Source organism: Leptosomus discolor, chromosome 4, assembly GCF_034619465.1.
Source record: "Leptosomus discolor isolate bLepDis1 chromosome 4, bLepDis1.hap2, whole genome shotgun sequence".
Taxonomy (NCBI): Eukaryota; Metazoa; Chordata; class Aves; order Leptosomiformes; family Leptosomidae; genus Leptosomus; species Leptosomus discolor.
Genome location: NC_141394.1, coordinates 80,310,177 through 80,333,811, shown reverse-complemented (window position 1 = coordinate 80,333,811; position 23,635 = coordinate 80,310,177). Strand labels below are relative to the sequence as shown.

The following is a 23,635-nucleotide window of genomic DNA, read 5'->3' as shown; positions in this document are numbered from 1 at the left end:
CCTGTTCCAATGCTTGACAACCCTTTTGGTGAAGAAATTTTTCCTAATATCCAATCTAAACCTGCCCTGGTGCAACTTGAGGCCATCACCTCTTGTCCCATCACTTGTTCCTTGGGAGAAGAGACCGACCCCCACCTCACCACAACCTCCTGTCAGGCAGTTGCAGAGAGCGATGAGGTCTCCCCTCAGCCTCCTCTTCTCCAGACTGAACACCCCCAGTTCCCTCAGCCGCTCCTCACAGACCTGTTCTCCAGACCCCTCACCAGCTTCGTTGCCCTTCTCTGGACACGCTCCAGCCCCTCCATGTCCTTCTTGCAGGGAGGGGCCCAAAACTCCACACAGTATTATCGCACCATGTAGGCTGGTGAGAAAAGGTAAGTTTGCTCCTCCCCAGAAACAGTTCGCATCAAAACTGGATCAGTTGCAAAATAAAAGTCACCAACACAAATGCTTAAAAAGTAGCATATTTTACCAAATACAGATGTTAAGCATCACTGGAAAAACAAACCCAAAACCTTGTGGTATGAAACCCTCCAAACAGATGTTAAAAAACCCCCTGTGTAACAGAAAATTCTTCCCTATTTTGCTCCCAAGAACAAAGAGCAGGGCAAACCAACAGCCGAAAGGGTCTGAAAGTTGTCTTGCTGTGAGCCTTGCACTTCCCAGTTACCACCCTGCCCCATGCCGTGCGTGACCCTGGTACCCTGAAGACAGGCAAAGCTGGTGACCTTGTTTCTTGCGGCCAGTGACCATCGCCCCCCATCGCCCTCACACACAAAATTAGTACTAACAGTCTGTTTTGAACACCTAAAAGATCTGTTCTGCTGTCACCAGAACGAATGACGCTCCCTTGGATGGAAGGGAGCACCTAATTGTTAAAAACCCCGGTTAGTTTAAGACTGAACAGTTTAAAGCATATTCAGAATCTGAATTAAAGAACTCATAATCACCCACATTTAGGCATAAATCTACCCAAACTCTTCAGCGAGCCCTTTTTAACAGCTCTGACCTTCTAATTAAAAGCAGAATCACAGCAAAGGGGAATTCATGTTGACGTTGGGTTTTGCAGATGTCTGTCGAAGCCAGATGGAGCCATCCCCACCGCTCGCACCGCCAGGCAGCACTAACGCCACATTTCCATTCTCCAGAAGTCAGTTTGTTTTCCCATCCCGTAGAAAGGCTTTTGCTGGTTACTTTTGCTTTCTGTTTAGCTTGTGCAGAAGATATTTTGCACTTGGGATGAGCTCAGACCGAAGAAAGTACCGATGCCTTAGGAAAGAACAGATTCTTTCCCAATCTGTTAATAAAAATAGGTGTATGGATAAAATAATTCAATTGGAGATGCGGAAAGGCAGAGGGCAGGTTTGAAATAGTATTTTTAAAAGGAAAAAAAGCCTGGCTCATGGTGAAGAGAAGCAGCTCATGACATTTCTTCCCTTCTGTGACGGAGAAAAGTTTATTAAAATGATCACGATTGCTGTATAAGAAAACAAAGTAATTCCATCACAAGCAAGACTGTGAACCACTGAGGAAGAGCTTCTCCCCTGCAAATGCTCAAAATACGGGGCTGCTTTCGTTAGGATTATAAAGCAGCGATGCTCAAAGCACGGTATGTGGACCCAAGGTGATGCTGAGTGTCCCGGGGATGATCTGCATAACATCACTTAAACGGCATTTTTCAATTAAGCACTTGATAAAGATTAATCATCGTCTGCAGCAAGCTGACAGCCATTCAAAACACACCGAAACAGCCACTTTAAAAACAATGAAAACTCCTAAACACCTGCCTGAGGGATGAAAAAACTAGTGACTAGCAGATAGTGTCTTTTTTCATTAAAGGGTCAAGGTTTATTATTCAATTAAAATTGAAGCAGGGAGTAGATGTTTCAAAGCAGTTAATGCAGAGGAGAAAGTGGGTTGCCATCCAACATCCCACTAAAACGTCTTCCAGATGATACATCTCAGGCCCTACTCAAAGCACATAAAAAAATAAAGAAATAGCTATTAAATAGGTTTCGATCGAGCCTCTGGCTGGTGCTCAGGAAAAGGACTTAAGAGATTTGCCTCTGAAGGAAAACAGCGTCACCGGGGAAGGAGCCATCAAGAGAAGGTGGCAGCATCCCCCTGCAAAGCTGACCTTCCAGCGAGCAACTGGCTCAAACCCAGTGGTATACGGGGCTCCCCAGTTTACTTTTGTCCCTGTGGATACCTGTTAAAGTCCCCACTGTAACATTTGAGGGTGGCTTCAATGCTGCTGACAGCACCCGAGCCACGCCGGCTGCCTCACCACAACCCAACGGGCTGGGCTGGCAGCTGAAGAGCCGAAAATGCATTTCCTGCGCCTGGTCGTTTGAGGGGACAAACCTTCCTGACGCGTTAACGTGCGCCTGAGCTCTGACACAGCAGACCTGAGCCCCTGACAGCTCTGGCCCCAGCAGCACCAGGGTGCTGAGGTCTTCTGGCGCCCCAGCCCCCCCCCCGCAGGGCGCTGCAGGACCAGGGCTCTGCCTTCCTTCAACAGCAGGATTTTCAAAAGTGGTGACAAGCCAGCGAGGTGGCCTGATACACACGGCTAGTGCCCCCCGGTAGCTGAAGGCAGTGATCCACTGCAACTGGAGTTCCATAATGGTTTTCTGACTGTAACCGGTGTCTTTAAGGGGACACCTGCTCCAGCCATGGGAGGAGAGCGCACCAGCAGAATCTCTGTCCTCTCTGCTGCACGTTCATCCGAAGATGCAGATGAGAAGAAAACATCCAGGCGATGCTACCACTCCCGACACGGCCCTCCACGAGGAGCCCCAGGTGCAGGAGCCATTCCTGGGGCTCCTGACTTGCACATCCCAGTTTGAGGAAGCACTGAAGGCCAGAGCTCCAGCCCTCCCAGATAATTCGGGGTTTTTTTGCTCAGATTTAACTCTTTCCCTCCAGGTCCTTCAAGCTCACATGGTTCTTGGTCATCATGTCCCACCATCCACCCTACCACATCTATAACTTAGCGTTCATCTTTGGAGTGAAGGAAGCGAGACACCGGTCATCCTGGCAAGTGCCCACTCAACACCCATCACATCTTTCTCCCGGGCACCTCCACACCCACCTCTCAGTCTTCTTGCACAGATTAAAATGCACCAATGCAACATCCATCCTGACCAGCTTCTCTCCTGAACAACCCAACCCAGCTTCAACAGTTACTCGAGTCACCTTTCTCCTGCCTAATCTCCAGGGTCGTTTCCCTCTCCTGTCCCCTCGACTCTTCTCTGCACGGAGGAACACTGCGCACAGTCACACGCAATAACTAAACCCCAACGGACTGCAGCTGCAGAGACCTTCCTGCTTGGTCACACCTGGACCTCAGAAGCTCAGATGTCAAGTCTAGATGCCATAATAGCCACTCATTTTGGGGCGGACGGCAGCATTTAATCCTCAAAACTAGTTTGTTTCACGTACAAAGCTTTTTGCAAAAACAAAGACACTGGTTTCCTTAGCAGCGTGGTCTTGCTCACATGATCTTGTTGACTTCTCCAATCCCCTGTACAAGACTGGAAGCAGTCCACGTTATTTTTTTTTTAAATCTTTTTTTGAAGGACCAGGTCTAGTTGAATTTACAACCTACAAACTTCCTCTAGAACTACAGCAGTTTGGCCTTACGCTTCCTCAAAGCTCAGCCCGAGGTAAGACCTGAGGTTGCCAAGAACATCTGCTGAGCGAGGTGCAGCCAAGCCAGCACGCTGTACCAGCAAGGTACCTTGCAGCAGGGACAGGAAAGAGCCATGCAGAAGTAAAACACAGCTTTATTGTAGTATAAACGCCATCTATATTTGAAGCTTTTTACTTTAAAGAGCTTTTTCCCTCTCTCCAGCTCTTCAAAGAGCTCCTCGACCTTGCTGAAATGCTCATCAACACACACGCATCACATCAAACGGAAGCAGAACCTGGCCAAGTTGCAACGTTTGCTCACACCCAGCCCCCATCCCCACAAATGCTCTCTCCAGCAGCAAAACCCCATGGATTACATTTCCCCAAATATCGTACCCTTCACCCAGTACACCGCCCTCCTCCTGCACCACCCCAGAGCCAACTCATACGCTGGGCAGAAGCACCTGGTAACACAGAGGATGGGCGAGAAAGGGAACAGTGTCTTGCCAAACACATCAGCCTTGCTGGGTATCTATAAAACTCATTCAAAAAGCAAGTTTGGGAGTCAAATTCCCTGTCACTGAGCAACTGTCAACCAAAAGCTAGTTTCCCTCTAAAGCTGTCCTCCTCCGTGGTCCCCAGGTAACCCTTCCGTGTTCCCCAAGAAATAATTTACCTCCTTCCCCAGCGAGCGCATCCCTCGACTCTGCAGGTACCAACTGTCGCCCCTCTCACTCGAAGTGTTATTACATTTGGATGAAGCTCAGAGCAACTGGCTGAGCTTGTAAGACCGACAACGCGTTTTGTCTCACAACTGGAGGATTTACGCATCAAAAGCTTGTCTGCCTCTCCCCAACTGCAGCAGTTTACCTGCTACCAGATATCACTGCCCATAAAACATGTCTGCTTTAGACCATCACGGGCAAAGCATCACAGCACTCAAAAATGCTCTCCCAGAGAAAAATGCGTTATTCCAGCCTGCTTTATCCCCACGTACATCCACAAAAAACAACCACAAATATCTGCTTGCCCTCAGAACGACTCTGTGTGAAAAGGGAACAGGTCCCTGACCAAGCACCAGTGGTTCCTCACCGCAAGTAGATCATACACGTGTATAATACAAGGATGACAAAGCTGTCTAACCACCGACTGGAACTGCGAGAGGTCCATGCGTCGCTTGCCAAATTCCCGTAGCATATGTAATTTTTTTTCCTTTCTTTTTAATCACTGCATAAGCCACAGAAGATTTAGACAGCAATAGAAAAGGCACTGGTCAAGGGAGAGAGGAAAATACCAGCGGCGGTGCCAGCCCAAGAACAGCGGATTTCCAAGCTTTGCTCTTGGAAAGACCCGATAGGATTGATGTATTTGTTTTAGCTCTCAGCAGGGAACTTCAAGGATTTGGACTACAAAACACTTAAATAACATCATGAGAAATGAGTTCTGGAAAAGGAGATATGAGAAGTTAATGGTGCTGCTAACCACTGACCTGCCTAATCCCATTGCTGACCTGCATACAGCTGACCGACTGTATCCCTGAAACCTGGAGGTGGCTTACAGCACACAGTAAGGTCTTGGGGCAAGAAATCTATTGGGTGCAATTCCATAATTTCATGGCTTTTGGTTTATATCAGCTGGGACCAGATGTTCTCCTCTGGCCACTCCAGCTTCGGTGTCCTCTATATTTTGGTACTGTGAAAAAACTGTCACTAAAGCAGTTGCACCCGTGCCTTTACCAACAAACCCAAAGCACGTCTGACTGAATTTCCTTGCTTTGTCTGACTTACCCAGATCTACCCAAGGTTTTGAATATCTCTGCACAGACACTGATTGAAACCTCCTGTTCTACAGGGAGGCCACTGCCACCCAAAGCTGGGGGTGCTGAAGAGCTTTCGTCCGCTCTTCTCTGTTTGCTTTCCACCATCAGCTAGCAGGGATCTTCTCTGCTAACACACTCTCCCAAAACAGTGAGAACGGGGGGACAGGAAGCTAACATCAGCACGAAGGATGCCCTGAAGAAGGAGGAACTGGCACCACTGATTGAAAACAAAGGTGACCTCATGCCACGCCATCCTTCAGAGGCACCTCCCTGATCGCAGCGATGACAAAGGAGCCCGAACGTCATCCCTTCCATGTCGTCACTTCCTTGACTTGTCATCTCCTCTTATTGTTCTGATCAGGAGCAGATAAAGTCTCCAGCGACGAGGAACTTGCCTTCACATCTATGACACAGCATCCATCAACCAGAGCAACGCAGGTTTGCCTGGAGCCAGTAAGCAACACTTCCTCAGAAAAAAGATCCACTTTGAGCTGTAAAAATAGTCATTTAAATCACCTAAAATGTTACCTGCCCGATTTGAAGGATTTATTTTATTGAAGGAGATGTGGATCAACTCAACCCTTCCATGGGACCAAATACCATCAAAGCAGAGATATGTTTGAAAGCCATCAACATGAAAAAAAGAAATTGTTCCTATAGATTCAGGTCCACCAGTATTAGCAGTGACTGCGATTCACTGTAATTAATCTCAGTGGCGATGTGATGTTGAGGAAGCCCTTCAACTGAGCAAGTAAACACCACTAAAAACCTGAACTCGGGCTGCAGACCGCAGCTGCAACCCTCCTGAAAGCTGAAGCTGTGGTTGCTACACCCTGCAGAACACGGGCTGGCAACGGATTTTTGAGGGAACCACCAACTTGGTGCAGTTTCCCGTCTGATTCGGGTGACAGGTACACCAGTTGCTGGTTTCACTTTTTCAGGACCGAACTTCAAGAACAATCATACGTCTCAGAAGGACACAGGAGCAGTCGATGTCTGTGCACTGGTAGCTACGGCAAATTAGCATAAAAATGAGTTTCCTAAACACCTGCAAGAGGAAACCTGCTTGCAGAATGAGCCACTGAAAAAAATAATTAAATTACTGTTCAGGGAGGTAGCTGTCAGAAATAAGACGGAGGGTGGATGTGTTTGTTTATACACAGCAGCTTCGGGTACGGGCTGCAGGTCCCAACACGCTGCCCGGTGCGGTTTCTCTCAGCAGTTGTCTCCCCCACATCCCCAGCCCGCAGCCAGCTCCAACAGCCGAACGCTGGAGGTGTGTGCTCAGCGCTGACAGGTTGTGAAACGGGTCATACAAATCCCAGGGTATTTTCAGCACGCAGCAGGCCAGGTCAGCTCACATCGGTGACGTCAAATTCCATGGAGAAGTTTGAAGCTTCATAGCAAAGAGGTGGGGAGAAGCGCCTATGGGGTTTAGGAGCACCAGTAATTTGTGACTTCTGGTCTCAGGGCAACCTCTGCGTTTCCAAAAAGCCCTCCAAGGGTCAGCCTCCACACTGACAAATGCCAAAACTTGAGTGCAATCTTAAAGGTTTGTGAAGGACTACAGCTGTTGGTGGCTTCCACCAAGACTGAAAAAGCAAAGTGGGGGAAAAAAGCACTTCTCGGCTTGGTCACCACCCAATGCAAGAGCCACCAGGGTGAACCGATGCAAGACTGAGAGGGGTCCCAACCCACCACCTCCTCTTCGCCGCTCCCGCAGTTTGCTCACAACTACACGCACTCGGTGAGAAGATCAAGCTACGGCACCAATGCACTTTTTTGGAGAGCAACCCTTAAGAGAGAGGGTGCAGGGTCCGACCGCTGCAGCAGCCGGTGCCTCCCCGCTGGAGGGCAGAGCTGGAGGGGACAGAGCCATGCAGCGGCAGCAGCAGCACTCCGATGAAAAATTAAATTTCAAGTTAATACGGGAACACATACCAGGGGAACGAGCCAACCGCTATTTACCGACTCTTATCTCACAGGAAAGATCTTTCAGTTACTGTGGGTAGCGCCGAAAACATCAGCTCGGCGATCAGCGCTGCTGGAAGCAGTGAGAAGCAAAACCACGTGTCAAGCTCTTCTGCAAATCCACGTGGGCTCGGCTCCCACCTCCCAAAAGATGTTGGCAACGCAGCTGGAAAGGGCACGGGGAAGGATACGGAGGGTCCGAAGGTAGAGAAAGGCTTTGGGTGGACTTTGTGGAAACAAGGCGTGTGGTTCTAGCACTCACCCTCCCAACAAAACACGGCACTCGGCGCTGCACCGGTATCGGTGTCACTGCCACCTCCACGCCTGGATGGTTTTCGACCCGTTTGAGTAGCTCGCTGTGAGCTCCTACTTGCCTCTGACCACGTGCCCAACCGTAACGCGCCCAGAGAACCCGCCGGGGCCACGACACACACAGCCTGAGCGGTATCAGCAAGAGCTGGCAATTATTAATCAGCGTATCTGGCGACGTTCCGCGTACTCAAATCCAGACGGCTCGGCACGGTGCCGTGCCTCCGTCACGTCACGCACCTTGCTGCTGCGGCTTTCAACACACACGGGTGCTCTTCCCCACCCAGGACCACGGATGGTGGGACCACTCACGCCCCTCCCCTCTCGTTGCTCACATCTGCACCCGATGCTCTGTGTCCTGGGGGTTTATCTCAGCAAAAGAAGAAATTCTCCTCCTCTCTTTCCCCTATCAAAGGCAGTTTTCGAGAAAATAAATACATTACGCACAGTGTTTTAGGTGAGCATGCCAACACGTTTCCCTTAACCCAATAGAAAAGAAAAAAACTACAAGCATATTATTTAACACCATCAGGTTTAGTCAAATTTTAAGTGAGGATGACAGGTTCAGCATCCACGTAGAATTTTGAGTAAAATAAAAAGCTTGCCTTGCTGCAGGAAACCCGGTTTTAAGTCACCCAAACTTCAAGTGATTCTCTCATCGCACTTCCCAGCCCTACGAGACATTGTAATTACAAATATTGGATAATTTGAGTCTGCAGCTTGAAGGTTTCCTCAAAACGTCAGCTTCTTGCTTTTTGTAGACCGACTGATGACACTGTAGCTAATTTGCTTAATTAGCGATTTACAGAAAGATCTCTCCACGAGAACACGAAACCCTTCAAACGAAACGCTTTAAGTGCAGAATCAAGAGACCATCCACAACGATTGTTTACTCCCCTCTTCCACGTATTTTTGGGCCACACTATTTCCATCGCAGCTCCTGCGATCGATGGCATTATACCTCCTAACGACAAACCTGAACTCTGCAAGAGGAGAAGCACAATTGTCCCAAGTTTTTCCCAACAGGAGGAGGTCGCTTTTTAAAAAAAATCGCGCCGGGAGGAGAAGGAAAGAAGTCAGCACCTAAAATAAACACGCGCGCCGTCGCGCAGCCCAGAAGGAGGCTTCCCCTCGACTTCGGCATCGATTACTCCGTCTTTCCTTCGCCCAAGCCCTTGGCTTTTGCTGACCGCTGCAGCCAGGCACACAAATCCTTCTCCTAACGGGTGCTCGGGTACCGCGGAGCGCAGGGAGAAGCCTTGCACAGATGTTCATTTTGTAAGAAACAATAATTCATGCAAATCCCTGCTCCAAGCAAATTCCACAGTAGTGCATCTTATCGCAAGCCAAACAAAATGTACAAATACATTTGAGAACCGTAAACCTGTATTAAAAAGAATTTGCTCTTGTTACAGCTTGAATTTCCCCCTCTCCCTCCAACGGCTCAGCCAGCAAACTACCCACCGACACCAAACGCCACCCAAACCGCTCACCCCACCCGTGCTAAGAAGGGGGGTAAAGCCCGGCTGCGATATCAAGCACACCCTGGGTTAAAGGACGATAGATACAACGCACTCCACGTTCACCCTCGACAACTTTCTTACACGTTTACAGTCCAAATAAATCCAAAATCCTGTCTGTGACCTTGGTCTCCCCAAACACCTCACTGGGCTCCACAGCAGAGCAGCCGATTTTGCTGTGTTTAGGGTGTTCGCCCACCGCAGAGGTTCGTTACGTCGGCGGGAGCTCAGAGGGAGCTCTACCACCTTTTAAGGCTCGTAAATGGAAATGTTTGGAGAGTGCGTGGAGCGAAGCCTGGAAAGGTGTAGGCTTCTCTTGCCCAAGTAAAGCCCGGAGGGCTTTTGCAGCGCAAACTGCCTGCTCTCTGCTCCTGCCCTCCTGGGTTTTTTCGACTGCAAAGGGAAAGGTCGACCCCACATGTCAGGAGTCGACATGGTGACTAGGGTGAAGACCCTCTTTCCTACCGCAAGAGGAGGCAGAGACCAGCAGCGACCATTGCACCACCCCGACGGTGCTTCTGAGCGCAACAGCCGTGGCAGAAATGACCCAGCAAGACAAGGATCCAGATACTAACTCACCATAAAAACTACTTACAAATCCATTTCATTCCACACACATTTGTATTTTCTTTTCCAAGTTTGTCCAACACTTTAGTGCTTTTAATATCGGGGATTTTCCTGCATTTCATTGATCCAAGAATTGAGTCCTCTCTTGCCACATTTGGAGATAGACCAGCTTTCCACAGAAGCTCAAGATGATGAAAATAAACTAATAAAATATATTTTTAGGTGTTGGTTGTTTTTTTTTTTTTTTTTTGAGATGGCAAGTTAGAACCTGAATTCCAACTCAACCACTATGTTTCGGCAGAACAAAAAAATCCCTGTGCTGAGTGCTCTCAAATACGAGTCATGCCCCTTCCGACTCCGCACCAACAGAGACCTTATTATCCTTTGGGGGAGGAAGTCAGATTTTTTCCACTTAGTTACGTTCCCAGGTAGTTCTTAAATAAGATTTCCCTTCCCTCTGTGTTTAAAGGGACACTTTAACACAAGTTGATGCCTTGGCCGTGTGCTGCTCCATACTGCCACCGGTGTGTGCTGAACCCCAAAATAGAGCGATGACTGGCTGGCCACCGGCCAGCGTGATTTTATTTCAAGGAGAGGACAAATGCCACGGCGCCAAAATTAACAACGCTTCTTCCTACCTTAATTATCATAAGTAAATAGTCCACCTGCATGTCATTAGGAGCCCATAAAGGTTCTTCCAGTGGTGCCCCCTGCAAACAAACAAACAAACAAAAAAAGCTTGTAAAACCAGTGAGTTAAAATTCAGCAACATCTTTGGAAAACAGTATCTTTACTGCTGACAGCGAGGCGACTCCGCTTCGTTTTACCCACATGCAAAATGCAGCTTTTCATTACGGCTCAAGCTAGAGACACGCTTGAAAAAAAAAAAAGCAAACGACTTTTAAACACAGAAGACCAAACCGTGGGAGTTTCCAGGGTTAAAAGTGCTTCTGGGCAGAGGCAGCAGCAGGCGATCACAGGTCAGCAGCAGCAGTTACAAATGAGAAGGAGACTCTGGCGCTGGCAGCTTCGCTTGATACGTGCGCTGCGGTTTGGGGTAAAGTAAAGTTTAGGAGGGTCCACAGCTCGGAGCAGGAGATAATTTTTATCGTAGTGAAGGCACCATATTCGCCTTGGGCTCCTGCAAGTGTGTATTCACCCCGACACAGGCGGTTGGGGGCATTTGAAAACGTGGTTCTGTGTATGTTCATTCATTCTGCCCCCAAGGGAAGTGGCCAGAAAGCCACACGGTGGTCACCAGGACTCCTGATGGCCAAGTACCAGCGGACATCCCTAAGCCCAAACCTCCCTGGATACAGACTATGGCTGTAGGACCAAGTGCAAGCCTAAAGGGAACGGGCTGGAGCTCGCCCCTGAGGTTCAGGTGACCTGCAGGGATGTTCTCGCCCCTCTGCACGAACCGGCCTCCCTCCCCACCACCTCTCAGGTGGGGGTTCCTCACCCCATCGCGAAGCCTCACCGCCAGGGCTCACGGTTTACTCGTGAAGTCGAGACTGTTCCCAGTTGATCCCCACTTTTACCTGCCAAAGCCAAGTCGCTCCCACTCTCTCCATCTCTACCCTCCCTCCCAAAGTCTTTTTTACCTACAGCTTTGAGGCAGCAGCGAGCTCCTTGCAGGAGTTTGCAGCACCAACCCCTCCTTTCGCTAATCCCATCCTCTGGGCTGATGCTATAAAGGATGAAATTAGAGACCTGAGGCACTTCTAGATTTAGTTGAACATATTTAACCAAATTAATATTTTTTTCCTATCGACATCTTTTCTCCCCAGCCTTGGGCAGGATGCGACCCAGCCATCTGTTCTGTCGGTGCCAAGTAGCTGCGGAGCTCAGACATAATCCCTGGGTGATCTCCTCGCTGCTTTTCATCCTACTCAAGTGTTGACTCGAGCACTTGTTCAATTAGGCAAGTCTCAGCACTTCAATCAGATGGGCGCACGAGGCTGATTTTTACCTCCACAGAGAAGAAAAAGTCTGATTTAGTCGAGTGTGATAGAACCAGGAGCTTCAAAGCAACGAGACCTGGAGATCACGTCTGCTCTGAAGTCTGCCAGAATCGCTGCTTAACCCGAGCAGACCACCAGCAACCAGCAACTTCCATTTTAAGAGAAAAGAGAGAGCAGATTAAACAGATCTGGCAGGGAGGAGGAAAGCTGGGTTACCTTCCTGATATTTCTTTTTTAAGGCAACTGGAGGACGGCTGAGGCGCCTCCTTTCTCTTGTCTCTGGCTCCAAGCGAGCAACCCACAGATGTGCTGAACTGGCTGATCCCCCCCCGCCCCGCCCCGTACCACTTGCATTTTCTTCCTTACGATCCAGTGTTTCCCAACACCTCCCAGCAACGCTGCTGTCCCGGGGCAGAGGGGTCTGGGGGCTGCAGAAATGCAGTCCCAGCCTTCAGCCTGGCCTCTCCTCCCCACGCAATGGGGGTGAGGTCCTTCCACCCTTCGGTTACCTACGTGCGTTTGAAACAAAGGGGTCGATTTTATGGGACCAGATGAGGGATTTGACATAAGTGACTGTGCTGTCAATATTTTCCTGGTCAATTTATTCCTCCGTTCCCAGAGCTGCCAGATTCAAAACACAGCCTCGGACAGTGCTAAGCGCAAGGGAAGTTGGAAGACTTTGCATTCACCTCCAGCTTCAGAAAGCCTTGATGGGACGAAGGACTCCCCTTCCCTGCTGTTATTAGCATTAACTGAGAGTTAAAAGGGAACCAGCAACGAAGCTGAGATTTTACAAAGCTTGGAGCAAGACCCGTGCCGTGCACGCTCACGGCTCCTCGCAAGGCAAGGACGACACCTTGCCGAAGGAAAAACTGGGAGGTAACGAAAGAAAGCAAACACAACGGCAGAACGAAAACAAAAGAGCTTATGAAAAGCTTCTAAAAGTCAATGCAACACGTTCGAATGGGTTTTAGAGCAGACTGCGTCTTCAGATGGCTGTAAAAACAGATCAGTAACAGAAGAAGAGAGTAATTCGTGATGCGTGACTTGCAGTGACTCATAAACCTCGTTCCTTTTGACAGATAAGGAGCACGGTGCAGGCATGCGCTCGAGTCGCTCGACTGTGTAAGAGTAGAAACATCTTCTGTTATACACACTTACAAGAATATCTCTTTCACCCACATCTGTCTTAGAAATCAGCCACACGGCTGCGCGTAGAGGAAACACGATTGCCCAAGAGCAAGCGTACGGCAGGGCCGAAAGGAGGCGGCGTGTCCCGCCTTCGGCTTGCTCAGCCCTGGCCGCACACAAGCCTTTCCACTCACCCGTCGTGCCCTGACCCCACTGTGGCCCAACGTGCCAGCAATGTAATCCGCTTGCCAGATAATCCCCCCAAAACGCGGTATCCTGAGGATCCGCTGCAGTCAGCTGACGGCGGGAAGCCATGGGTATGTCATGATCATTCTTTGTAACTATTATTTGTACATGTTTAATGAAAGCAGGTGAATGTACGCGCTGCTGAGGCACACCAACAGTAAAGAAGGCATGCTGGCTATAGGGAGGAGCTTCCAGCCAAAATTCAGTTTTCCAAGTCCAGCAGCACGGGGAAACCCAACGCTGACCTGATCCAGGTTTTTCCGGACAACGCCGTAACACAAAGCTGCTTCAGAAAGACCTTCAGTTATGAAAGAGACCCTGGGACTCAGCAGCCAGTGTCCTCCAGTACGGTGCTGTGCTGAAAGCTCAAAGACTCCTTTGCAAACCTTGCAAGCAAGGTGAAGGAGAAGGTCTACCTTGCGCTCTCGTAATTTAGATTCCCAAGACAAAACCGGTTTATCGGTAAGATGTCAGGTGAATTGGTTGTGTCTGTGTGGGTTTTTTAACCAACAAATGGAAGATCAAGCACTGATGCTTGCAAGCTCACCTGCAGGATCCATCCCGTGGAGACGGGCTGGTCCAAGGGCTGGTCCATCGACTGGCACAGCACAAACTAATGCCAGAAGAGAGTTCAACCACGCTCCACAAATAACAGAGGCAGCTTATCCCACACAGCTTGGGAGCCTCAAAACTGCAGCTCTGCTGCTGGCTTCCCATCAACAAAGGCTAAGGGTAGTGAGTTACGCGCTCGAGAGTGAACAGCTTCTACTAATTCAGCGGTGTCAGGGCCCCATCATGAGTTATAAAGAACTGTAGGATGTTCCCTCCCTGAAAACACAATTACATCTGCAAACAGGACCTACAAAAAGCTGGATGGGACCACGAGAAAGGCGCCGTTCCTTGGTGTTTCTTCTCTCCCAGGATAGTTCAAGGAGAAGGTGAGTGACCACCCTGGTAGGAGAGCCCAAACCCAACCCACAGCCTGGTATCTTGTTTTACCCACCACGTTAAAGCTGCTAAACCTTGCAGTCAGGTTGTGCCGCTTTGTAGCAAACAGCCATATCAAAGTCAGGGGAATGAACACTTTGGTGGACATGGTGGACCACCAGGCATCCAAACCGAGAACTTCGCTCAAGCTACACGTTTCTGTGCTGGATCATCCTCATACGGAACAATTTTACGGCACACCACCATTTCTTTTATAAAAATGAGGAATACAAGCTCATAAACTAAGAGGTCTCTTCTAGAAGAACCCCGCTGAGAAAGTGCTTTGGGAAGGGCCACACTAAGCGGGACTTCAGACAACGTCAGCGCGTTCGTTAATCGAGAACGTTAACGGCACAAAACGTTACACACGAATACGTTCAAGATCTGGGGCTGGCAAAGGTGGCCTGCAGTTATAGGACTCCTCCATCTCTTATTAAAATAATTAAAATCAAAGTAAGGCAGGTATTAGTTGGCTAGACAGCCCCAAATCCCGCCGCCTGCGTAATCCACCTGAAAGCCAAGTGTATCAAGGCGAATTAAAGCCGCCTTTAATCCATGCAAATCTCAGCACAGCAATCTTTTATTCTCTTACCTCCTGCCGCGAGTTTATTCCTGCCCCGCACCCCCTCGTGCTGCCCGAGCTGTGGGGGCAAAACAACACAAAGCTCTGTATTTTAGGAATAAGGAGAACAAATTTTGGACCTTTCACGTATTTTGGGGTGGACGCAGCTTTACGCTTCTCTGGTCGGAAGGAGACCGAACCCTTTTCCACCCGTGCTTGGCTTAATCACATGTATCGACACACGTAAATTAGGGCAATTTGTGCATAAATTAGGCAGCGTCATTATGCTAATTGGGATGGTATGATTGTGCCAAGAGTGTTTGCAATCTGCCACAATCCTCTGGGACAGCACCGGGAGCGAGCTGCTGTATCTGAAAAGGCCAGCGCTCCGCCGGCGTCCTGCTGCGGCAGGTACGGCCGCCCGTCGCCCCAAAGCCTCAATAATGGAGGAGAAGGGGCGAGGAGACCTGCTGGGATTTGTTTTGTCTGAAATTCTGGCCTTTTTTCTAAGCTATAATGCCACCCCCCAAAATAACTCTCCTTCCAGGCATCCTAACCTGCCCCCTGATGTGTGAAACAGGTTGATTTATAGATGGGGGCAGTGAGAGGCTGTTGGAAAAATAAATCGTAACGGTGCAAACACTAAGGTGTACGTAAGACAAATAAAGAGCAGGAGACTCAAATCCCCTGAATTTCGTTTTATCAAACCTAACGTGAAGAAACAAGTCGTCCTCGCAAAACCCAGAGCCACTTTACCCCTTCCAATCCCCACCTGAACTGCAACAGAGCTGGGATGCTCACCAGGATCGGGGCTGTATCATAGAGTAACCCTGACGATCCCTGCCCTAAAAGAAAAAAACAAACCTAAATTTTACCAATTCAGGGATAACGGAGGAACAAATAAACTGCAAAGGGGCAGCTTCTCCTTTTTGAGATTCAGCCGAACAGCCATACACGAGCTGGTCTACCGAGCGCAGGTAATTATCAAGGTCGATTTTCAGGGTCTTTTACCAAAACATGGAGGTTTTACAGACATCCTACAGGCATCCTGCAGCCTGCGGGGCCGTGGTGGGTGTCCCTGTGCAGGGGACGGCGTTGCAGTGCTGCTGGTGACGCTCAGCTCCAGCTCCAGGGGCTGGGGCTGGTGTTGCACCGCACCTCCCTTCTCCTTACGGGTACCAGGGGACCCGAAGCCGTTCAATTTTCCTACCAGAACCGGTCACTAATTTAGCTGCCAAACAGGATCATTACGATGAAAAATCCTACCTGCGGGACTTGAGCTCTCTCCTTTCAGAGGGAATTCAAGCTCAGTTTATTCTCCAGGATCCAGCCAGGAGTTTTTCCTCCGACAGACGTGCTGGCACTTTGCCTGGCTAAAAAACATACAGCAGAAGAGCACCATGCGCTAACCCACCACTAAAAGCCTTTAAAAAAAATCAACTTTGGGCAAACCATATGGTAACACTCACTACGCCACAGGTGAGAGCAAATACAATACGCTCTGTACAGCACCAACTAAAAATAATGACTTTTCAGGGAATAATGATGCTGAAATACCAAACCAGCCCAGGAACTGACGCGCAGGGCAAAGGTTTTTAATGCCTTCGACCTCAGCGTTCTTGCACTTTCGCATTTCTTTCCTGCTTTGACCTTATAAATATCAAGAGATGGTTTTTACAGCAGCACCCAGAAGCTGCTGGGCTGCAGCACGGGGACAAGCCATGCCCCACAGACCTCCCGGGCTGAAAACATTACAGAATCCTGCGGAGGTACCTGGAAGATCGACGATCAAAGCCACAAACTCTGTTTACGAGCAGGCACAGTGAGCACCCCAGACTCAACCCAAGGCAACAGGGATAAAAACGAGTTATTGCAGGAAAATGAGGGTGAAAGGGTGAAAACTCTAAAAGGGCAGGGGCACATGGGAGTCGGGGGATGCTCCATACGCACCAAGAACGGGGAGCAAAATCGAGCTGCCCCAGCTGCAGGGCCAAAGGCGTTAGCTAGGCACAAACGAAGAAAACCCCACAGCCAGCTTCGTGCGCTGGTGGTGGTGGATTTTTCCCCCCCCTTGCTTCTTTACACACCCCTCCCCTCCAAGTAGTTTAGCAGTGAAAGCAAACTCATCTCTCCCTCCCTAAGAAGGAACAAGGATACTGGCACAGGCCAGCATCAGCGCCTTAGCACCCAGTAATTCCCAAGCCCCTCTGAACACTGAATACCTTGTCACAGGAGCAGCTTGAAAAGCTCTTCTCTCCACCTTTCGGTGCTAATTAGTTTAAGCCAGTTTTGGATCGCAACTAAGCCAACACTATATGACTTTGTCCAAAGACTCGCCATACCAAATGAGTTCAAAAAAGGAAAATCCAAAATACGAGCCGGCTGCACCGTCGGTTTGAACAGTTTTGGGCGCTAAGAAGGGAGTACAGCACGACTTAAAAAACCCAAATCCAACAAAGTTATTCTTCTCTGGTTTATATCCCCTTAAAGCACGGAAGTGATTTGGTTTTGTTTCCATCACAAACAGTTTCTTTAAAGGTTTCTGACGGGAGCCCAACGCGGGGACCCGGCGTGCGAAGCTGCCCCGGCCCCTGCCAGCGCCGAGTTAATGGCACAAGGCGCTGATCTGCCTCGCGACGGCAATTCCTGTAATTCAAGCCCGACAAACCATTCCTAGCCTGAAAACGGGACGGCATCCAATCGTTATCTCCTTTCTTGTAAAAAAGAATTAAAGAAATCCAGCCTATTTACTCTACCTGTCTCTTCACCATACTGGCAGTGCCACCGCGCAGGCATGACAGCAACAAACGCCGGCAGTTCTCGCCGTTTTGCCCGTTGATGCTTCTCCTTTCATCCCAGCAAAAAGCCTGTCAAAGCTACACAAGCGATCAAAAGCAACGAAAGCCGCTGGCTGCTTCCCTGACGACTGCACAAGCCGGCAGTTTTCGCAAGGTAAAGCTTTCCTGTGCTTCTAACCAACTAATTTTACGATTGGACTCAACGATCTTAAAAGTCTTCCCCAACCTAAATGATTCTGCAATTCTAACACGTGAATTTGGGCGCCAGTGCTTCCATACATCCTCACTCAGGCTTCTAACCTCCGTTCATCTGTACTAAACCACGCTGGGATTTCCACCAACCAAAACCGTTTAGTAAAGATCAAAAAAATCATGTTTTCCTGCAGCCGCATCCGTTGCAGACCTGTGCCACCCCCGCGCAGGCACCAAACCCTGGCGCAACACACGAACCCACGGGCTCAAACTTACGTGAAAGGGTTCTGTTTGAACGGTTTCACTCACTGCAACACACCTGATAAGAGCCTGCAGCAACGACACACCCAGAGATAAACCAGACGGGTTCAACCCTCCAAAACCCAATTAGGGACCCTGAACGAGGAGGGGGCGGGGAGGGGGGGGGGGGGGGAACCACATACATAAAGAAAACACGCTGTGCGTAACGAGACCCATTTCCCTTGGCAAATCTTCCTGCTTTCCTTTCCTCGCCGTATCCGCGCGAGTTTTTCCAAGCTACCGCCCGGCTCCGCTCCCTGGGATGGGCTGCAGGGCCGACGAATGGCAAAATTCAGGTCTTGCTGTTTCTTAAGAAGATGCAAAGAGATAGAGGAAAGCTGTTTGAAAAGAGGGGTCCTCTACAAATTGAAGTGATATAGTTGATGAAAAAAAAAACCCCAGGCATGACGAGGTGGCCACCAAGCCCAAGAGTCACGTCCCGGGAAGCCGGCGGATGCCCAACTGCACGCGAGAGGCGTTCATCAGTGATGATTTGATAGTCAAATAATGGCATGTGGGACAATAGGGATGTAAGTAGATGGGGAAACAAGCTGCGACCCTCCCTGAACGCACCTTGAGAAGGCACACTGGTCTTCCTGAACTCCGTGCCAGCGACGCTCGAGCTGCCGAACGCATCGTCCACGGGGCAACGCGCAGCCCGGTGGCCGAGGTCTCATTTCTAACGCAGCAAAACATTTGCAACCTTTTTATTCCTCTTCCTCTTTTGACTTCCTCAATGAATAAACATTTTTTTTTTGGAAAAAAAAAACCCCAAAACCCACTCGCACGACTCCCTCGTCCTCTGCGCAGCCCGGGTTCGCCAGGAGCGGCTCGGAGGGGGCAACGGGACGCGGGATTCGTCGCAGCGCGGTGGGGACACGAGCTGCCCTGGGGCAGGTGGCACGGCAGAACCACGCACGCTGCTCCGAGGGCGATTTGTGCCGGTGGCTCGGGGCCGGCTCGGTTTTTGGGAAGGTGTGTTAATCCAAGCCACTCACGGAACAGGGCTGTCGGGACATACAGCTTCTCTGCAGGAGGCCTGGCCATACCCTATATGTTTTGGGAGGGAATGAACGCAGCAAGCTGGCATTTGCGCTTCCCCAAAGGTTTGGGGGAAAAAAAACCAACCCCACAGCCCCATCGTGCTGTTGGCTTGCCAGATCTGGAATTCCAAGAATTTCTACGTCTGACCAAGGGGATACACGGGCTACCCCTCCTCCAGACGCCACCCCAGTACGGCAAACGCAGCCACACTCACCTCCGCTCACCAAGGCAAATCGCCACCTCCTCGCTCCTGCCAGAGGTTTCCGTTTCGTGACCAACACGTTGGGTTTTCCTGCCCATCGTTTCGCCAAACCTCAGAGTTCAGCCCAAAGATCGCCAAGTCACCCTCTTGAAGGCAACCAGAGCTGGTTTTAAGGCAGATGCAGCTTGTACGATGGAGCCGAGCGCGGTTTCGGCTGTGACTTCCGCGCACACAGGCGGTGGAGCGGGGCAGGGACACCGAGTGACCCTTCAGGGAACAACCCAAGAAAGAAGCTCCAGCCAGATTTCTAAAAATGGTTATAGCATCGGACAGGGATAGGCTGTTCTTCATTCCTCCCCACAGGTGGATTTCTGAGCTTGGGATATAAATACAACGCTGCGGTAGCCGGGATATTGTATTTGTCTCCTCCGGGTCGCAAGTTCAGAGCTCCAGCAAGCCACGTTGCTGCAAAAGCTGCTCCTTTATGGCTGTCACGAACGCTTGGATTCCCCAGCACCCCTGCGGTTGGGCTCAGGGTTAACACAACAGCCCTGGCCCCTTTGCAAGGGCTGGTCCGTCTGCACTGCGAGATTTTTTATCGGCGCTGATCAGGACGCCCCGTTACACACCTCTGCGGCACCTCGACCCAGTCCTGAACGTCAAACCACCCCTTGGCAGATGACGATAGTGCAGAGTAAGGCTTTTAACAAAAGCAAAAGCTGAACACGGGGGAAAAAAAATTAAGCCACAGCAGCAGAGACCCAAGTAAAATGGGTTTTCACTTCTGGCGCTGGCATCGCACCACTTCAGTGCGTTCATGGAAGAGTTCCACCTCCAGGCTTGATTATAAGCTCTGATTTTAGATTCACTGTCAACATAAAGTTCGCAAATAAATCCACTTGATTTTATACGGAACAAGGAACTATCAGCAGGGGGGTTTTGGCTTATATTTACTTATAAATGCCTCGAAACAACACACCCCCACGTCTGATAGGGGTTGCTCCAGCAGTAACTCCAAAAAGGCAAGGGACCGACCCTTTGCACGCTGCAAAACCTGGCTTTTGTTTCTTGTGGATTGCTCATCACTTTGTGCCAAAGAATAATATTGCCTCTGTGGTAGCTTTTAGGCTGGATGAAATTCAGAGTTTTGACACCTGCCCCCATCATCCCCAACCCCACTGAAGTCCACGGGGACTCAGCAAATCTAAGGATATAGGGAATTAGAGCCCAAATCTTTGCGTGCATCAGGTTTGAAAGCATTAAGCATCTCGTTAAGGGTGTTGTTACATTACAAAGGGGCTATAGGGCAAATTTCTGGAGACACAGCCCTGGAGAAGCCACCTCCTGGTCCATCCCACCCAAATTCCTCCAAAGAGTCAAAGATTCAGGACTTGATTTTTTTCCTGCAAGAGTTTTTGATGGTTCTGGTGGAGGGATAGAGTGGACGGGCAGGAGAAAACCTGCGGGACTCATCGTGCTGGCACCAGGATCCCTGCAACACCGCACGAGGAGTCCTACCGTGGGTATTTTGTAACCTTTGGACATACTGGGGATGGACAGTGGAGCCAGAAGAAATGGATGAGACGTCTTCATGGATGAAAACATCTTTGACCGAGCTGTGGTTCCAGATGTTGCACGCAGCTGTGGGCCTTCGCCTTAACCCACCACGGCGATCTCCTGCAGTTGTCAGATGACCAGAAGCAAGAGGGCTCGGCTTTCTTCAGGGGTTTCTGTTTTGTTTCATTAGTGGAGACCCTGCTCCAGCAGTGAAATAAGTCGTTTGGTTCTCTGGAAGTCTTCTCCACACCACCATATTCTTTGTTTAAAAGTACAAAATGCTGCTTTAAACGGTTGGGTTCAGTTTTTTATTTAAACCCACGCATTTTCAGGTCAAATTTGCTCAGGTCCTTCACCCAAATGAAAGCAAGCCTCCAACCAGGACTGCCTCCCCACACAGACACCATGGCGCTACCTTAGCCACCATGATACGTTTGATAGGACGCATTACCTAAGCTCTAAAACACTCAGCCCCCCACCGACACCCTCCGCAGTGGTACTGCAAACTCTGAAACGCTGGTGCAGACAAATTTGAACGTCTCAAAGTCGTAAGCAGGACGATCGGCAGCGGCTACATCAAGTGTCGGACCAGATACGGCTTTGGGCAGCTGGCGCGGCTCTCAGCATCGCACCCACCGGGCTGGGACGCCCTGTGGTTGTCACCAGAAGGAACTCCTACCCATGGAGAGCCAACTTGGAGGGTCCTGCCCCATCCACCGGCCAAACCTGTGGAGGGACGGCGTGCAGGAAGCACGAGGGTGATAGACCAAACAGCTAATTGTATGGAAGAGGTTTCTCTGGCAGGGCTAAATGTGGTTCCCCCCGCAATAGATCATGCTCTTCGCTGCATTAGGCACTAAGGAAGCGAAACCTGTTTTTGAAGATCATATGATGGTCAGGCACTAGGTGCCTGAGATGATCTTCCAGGCTTGGGCAGCAGGAGGCACAGCGGCAAGAGCAGGAGCTTGGCTTTGTCTCTGAGCCCAAGCGTAGCCAAGGCACGGTCTCGCCGCCACGGCTGATGGAGACCCTTGAGCAGTGGAACTTATCCCAGCCGCCCCAGGCTCCAGGACAGCATCAGAAGACGCTGTTGATGAGTCCAGCCTACCAGAAGCATCAGCTGCAACAGGCATTAATAAGACAGGCTACAACAAGACAACTAAATCTAACTCTTGAGATACATCGCTGCTCATTCCCAAATCCCAGACTTTCCACAAGCCTCAGGAGAACCAAAGAAATCCATCCACCACCTCTTAGGGAGCTATGTGCTCCAGATCTCCTGGGAAAAAGGAGATCAATTTTCTTTTTCTATTTCCACTACTGGCCTGCAGCATTAACCAAATTGTTTCACCCTAATCTGTCCCTGTTTCCCTTACCATCCTAAACCTTGTCTATTCAAAGGAGGGGTTTGCTGCAGAAACTTTCACCGGTGGCAAAACAATAATCTACGAGCGAGCGTACACCGGGGGTTTGCCTCCGCACACATGTAAATCAACAGCAAAGCTTCCAGCATTTCCAGGGTACAGGTTTTGCAGCAGCTCCAGCTGGGACTAAGTGCACCTGCATTCCCACAACACCATAACAAAACAAAATCGAGACAATCCTTTCTCCGTCTCCAATACTTGAAGCATTAGCAGATTATGTATCTTATTTTCTTTCTAATAAAGGACCTAATGATCTTCAGGGACTTTTTCCCTGATCTGAATAACTGTTTCTCCAGTGTTGTTGATATATGTGTAACGGGTTTGCGGGGCAAGGTTTTGGTAGTGGGGGGGGTTACAGGGGTGGCTTCTGTGAGAAGCTGCTGGAAGTTTCCCCTATGTCCGATACAGCCAATGCCAACCGGCTTTAAGATGGACCCATCGCTGGCCAAGGCTGAGCCCATCAGCGATGGTGGTTGTGCCCCGGGGAGAACGGGTTTAAGGAAGGGAAAAGTGATTGCGCAGCAGGAATTGCAGCAGGAGAGAGGAGTGAGAATGTGTGAGGGAACCAACCCTGCAGACACCCAGGTCAGTGCAGAAGGAGGGGCAGGAGGTGCTCCAGGCGCCGGAGAACAGCGATTCCCCTGTGGCCTGTGGTGAAGACCATGGTGAAGCAGGCTGTCCCCCTGCAGCCCATGGGCGGTGGAGCAGATGACTGCCTACACCCCGTGGAGGGCCCCCACACCGGAGTAGGCGGATGCCTGAAGGAAGCTGTGACCCCCTGGGAAGCCTGCACCGGAGCAGGCTCCTGGCAGGACCCGTGGAGAGAGAGCAGCCCACGCTGGAGCAGGTTTGCTGCTGGTGACCCCATGGGGGGGCTCACGCTGGAGCGGGCGGTTCCTGAAGGACGGCACCCCATGGAGGAGACCCACGCTGGAGCAGTTCATGAAGGACTGAACCCGTGGGAAGACTCACGCTGGAGAAGTCATGGAGGACTTTCTCCCATGAGGGGGACCCCACATTGGAGCAGGGGAAGCGTGTGAGGAGCCCTCCCCCTGAGGAGAAAGGAGCAGCAGGAACAACAGTGTGATGAACTGACCCCAACCCCCATTCCCTGTCCCCTGCACCACTCAGGGAAGGAGGGAGAGAAATCGGGAACAAAGTTAAGCCCGGGAAAGAAGCAAGGGGTGGGGGGAAGGTGTTTTAAGGTTCGGTTTTATTTCTCACTACTCCTCTCTGAGTTAATGGGTAATAAATTACATTTCCCTTGAGCCGAGTCTGTTTTGCCCATGACAGTAAATGCTGAGTGATCTCCCTGTCCTGATCTCAACTCCACAAGCCTGTTGTTACATTTTTTTCTCTCCCCTGTTGAGGAGGGGGAGTAATAGAGCGGCTTTGGTGGGCACCTGGCA

The 23,635-nt window shown here is 50.1% G+C and overlaps 1 protein-coding gene across 2 annotated transcripts in view; it reads right to left on the bottom strand.

The window, feature by feature from the left end:
- The window catches only part of PTPRA (protein tyrosine phosphatase receptor type A), a 101,103-nt gene that overhangs the window by 58,451 nt on the left and 19,017 nt on the right, over window positions 1-23,635 (bottom strand). Inside the window, exon 2 of one of the 2 annotated variants that reach the window (XM_086464564.1) lies at window positions 10,458-10,529. In XM_086464564.1, coding sequence (XP_086320690.1) covers window positions 10,458-10,529 — 72 coding nt within the window. Of the gene's footprint in view, window positions 1-10,457; window positions 10,530-23,635 lie in introns of those variants that run through there. The other variant, XM_086464565.1, reaches the window with a different exon arrangement.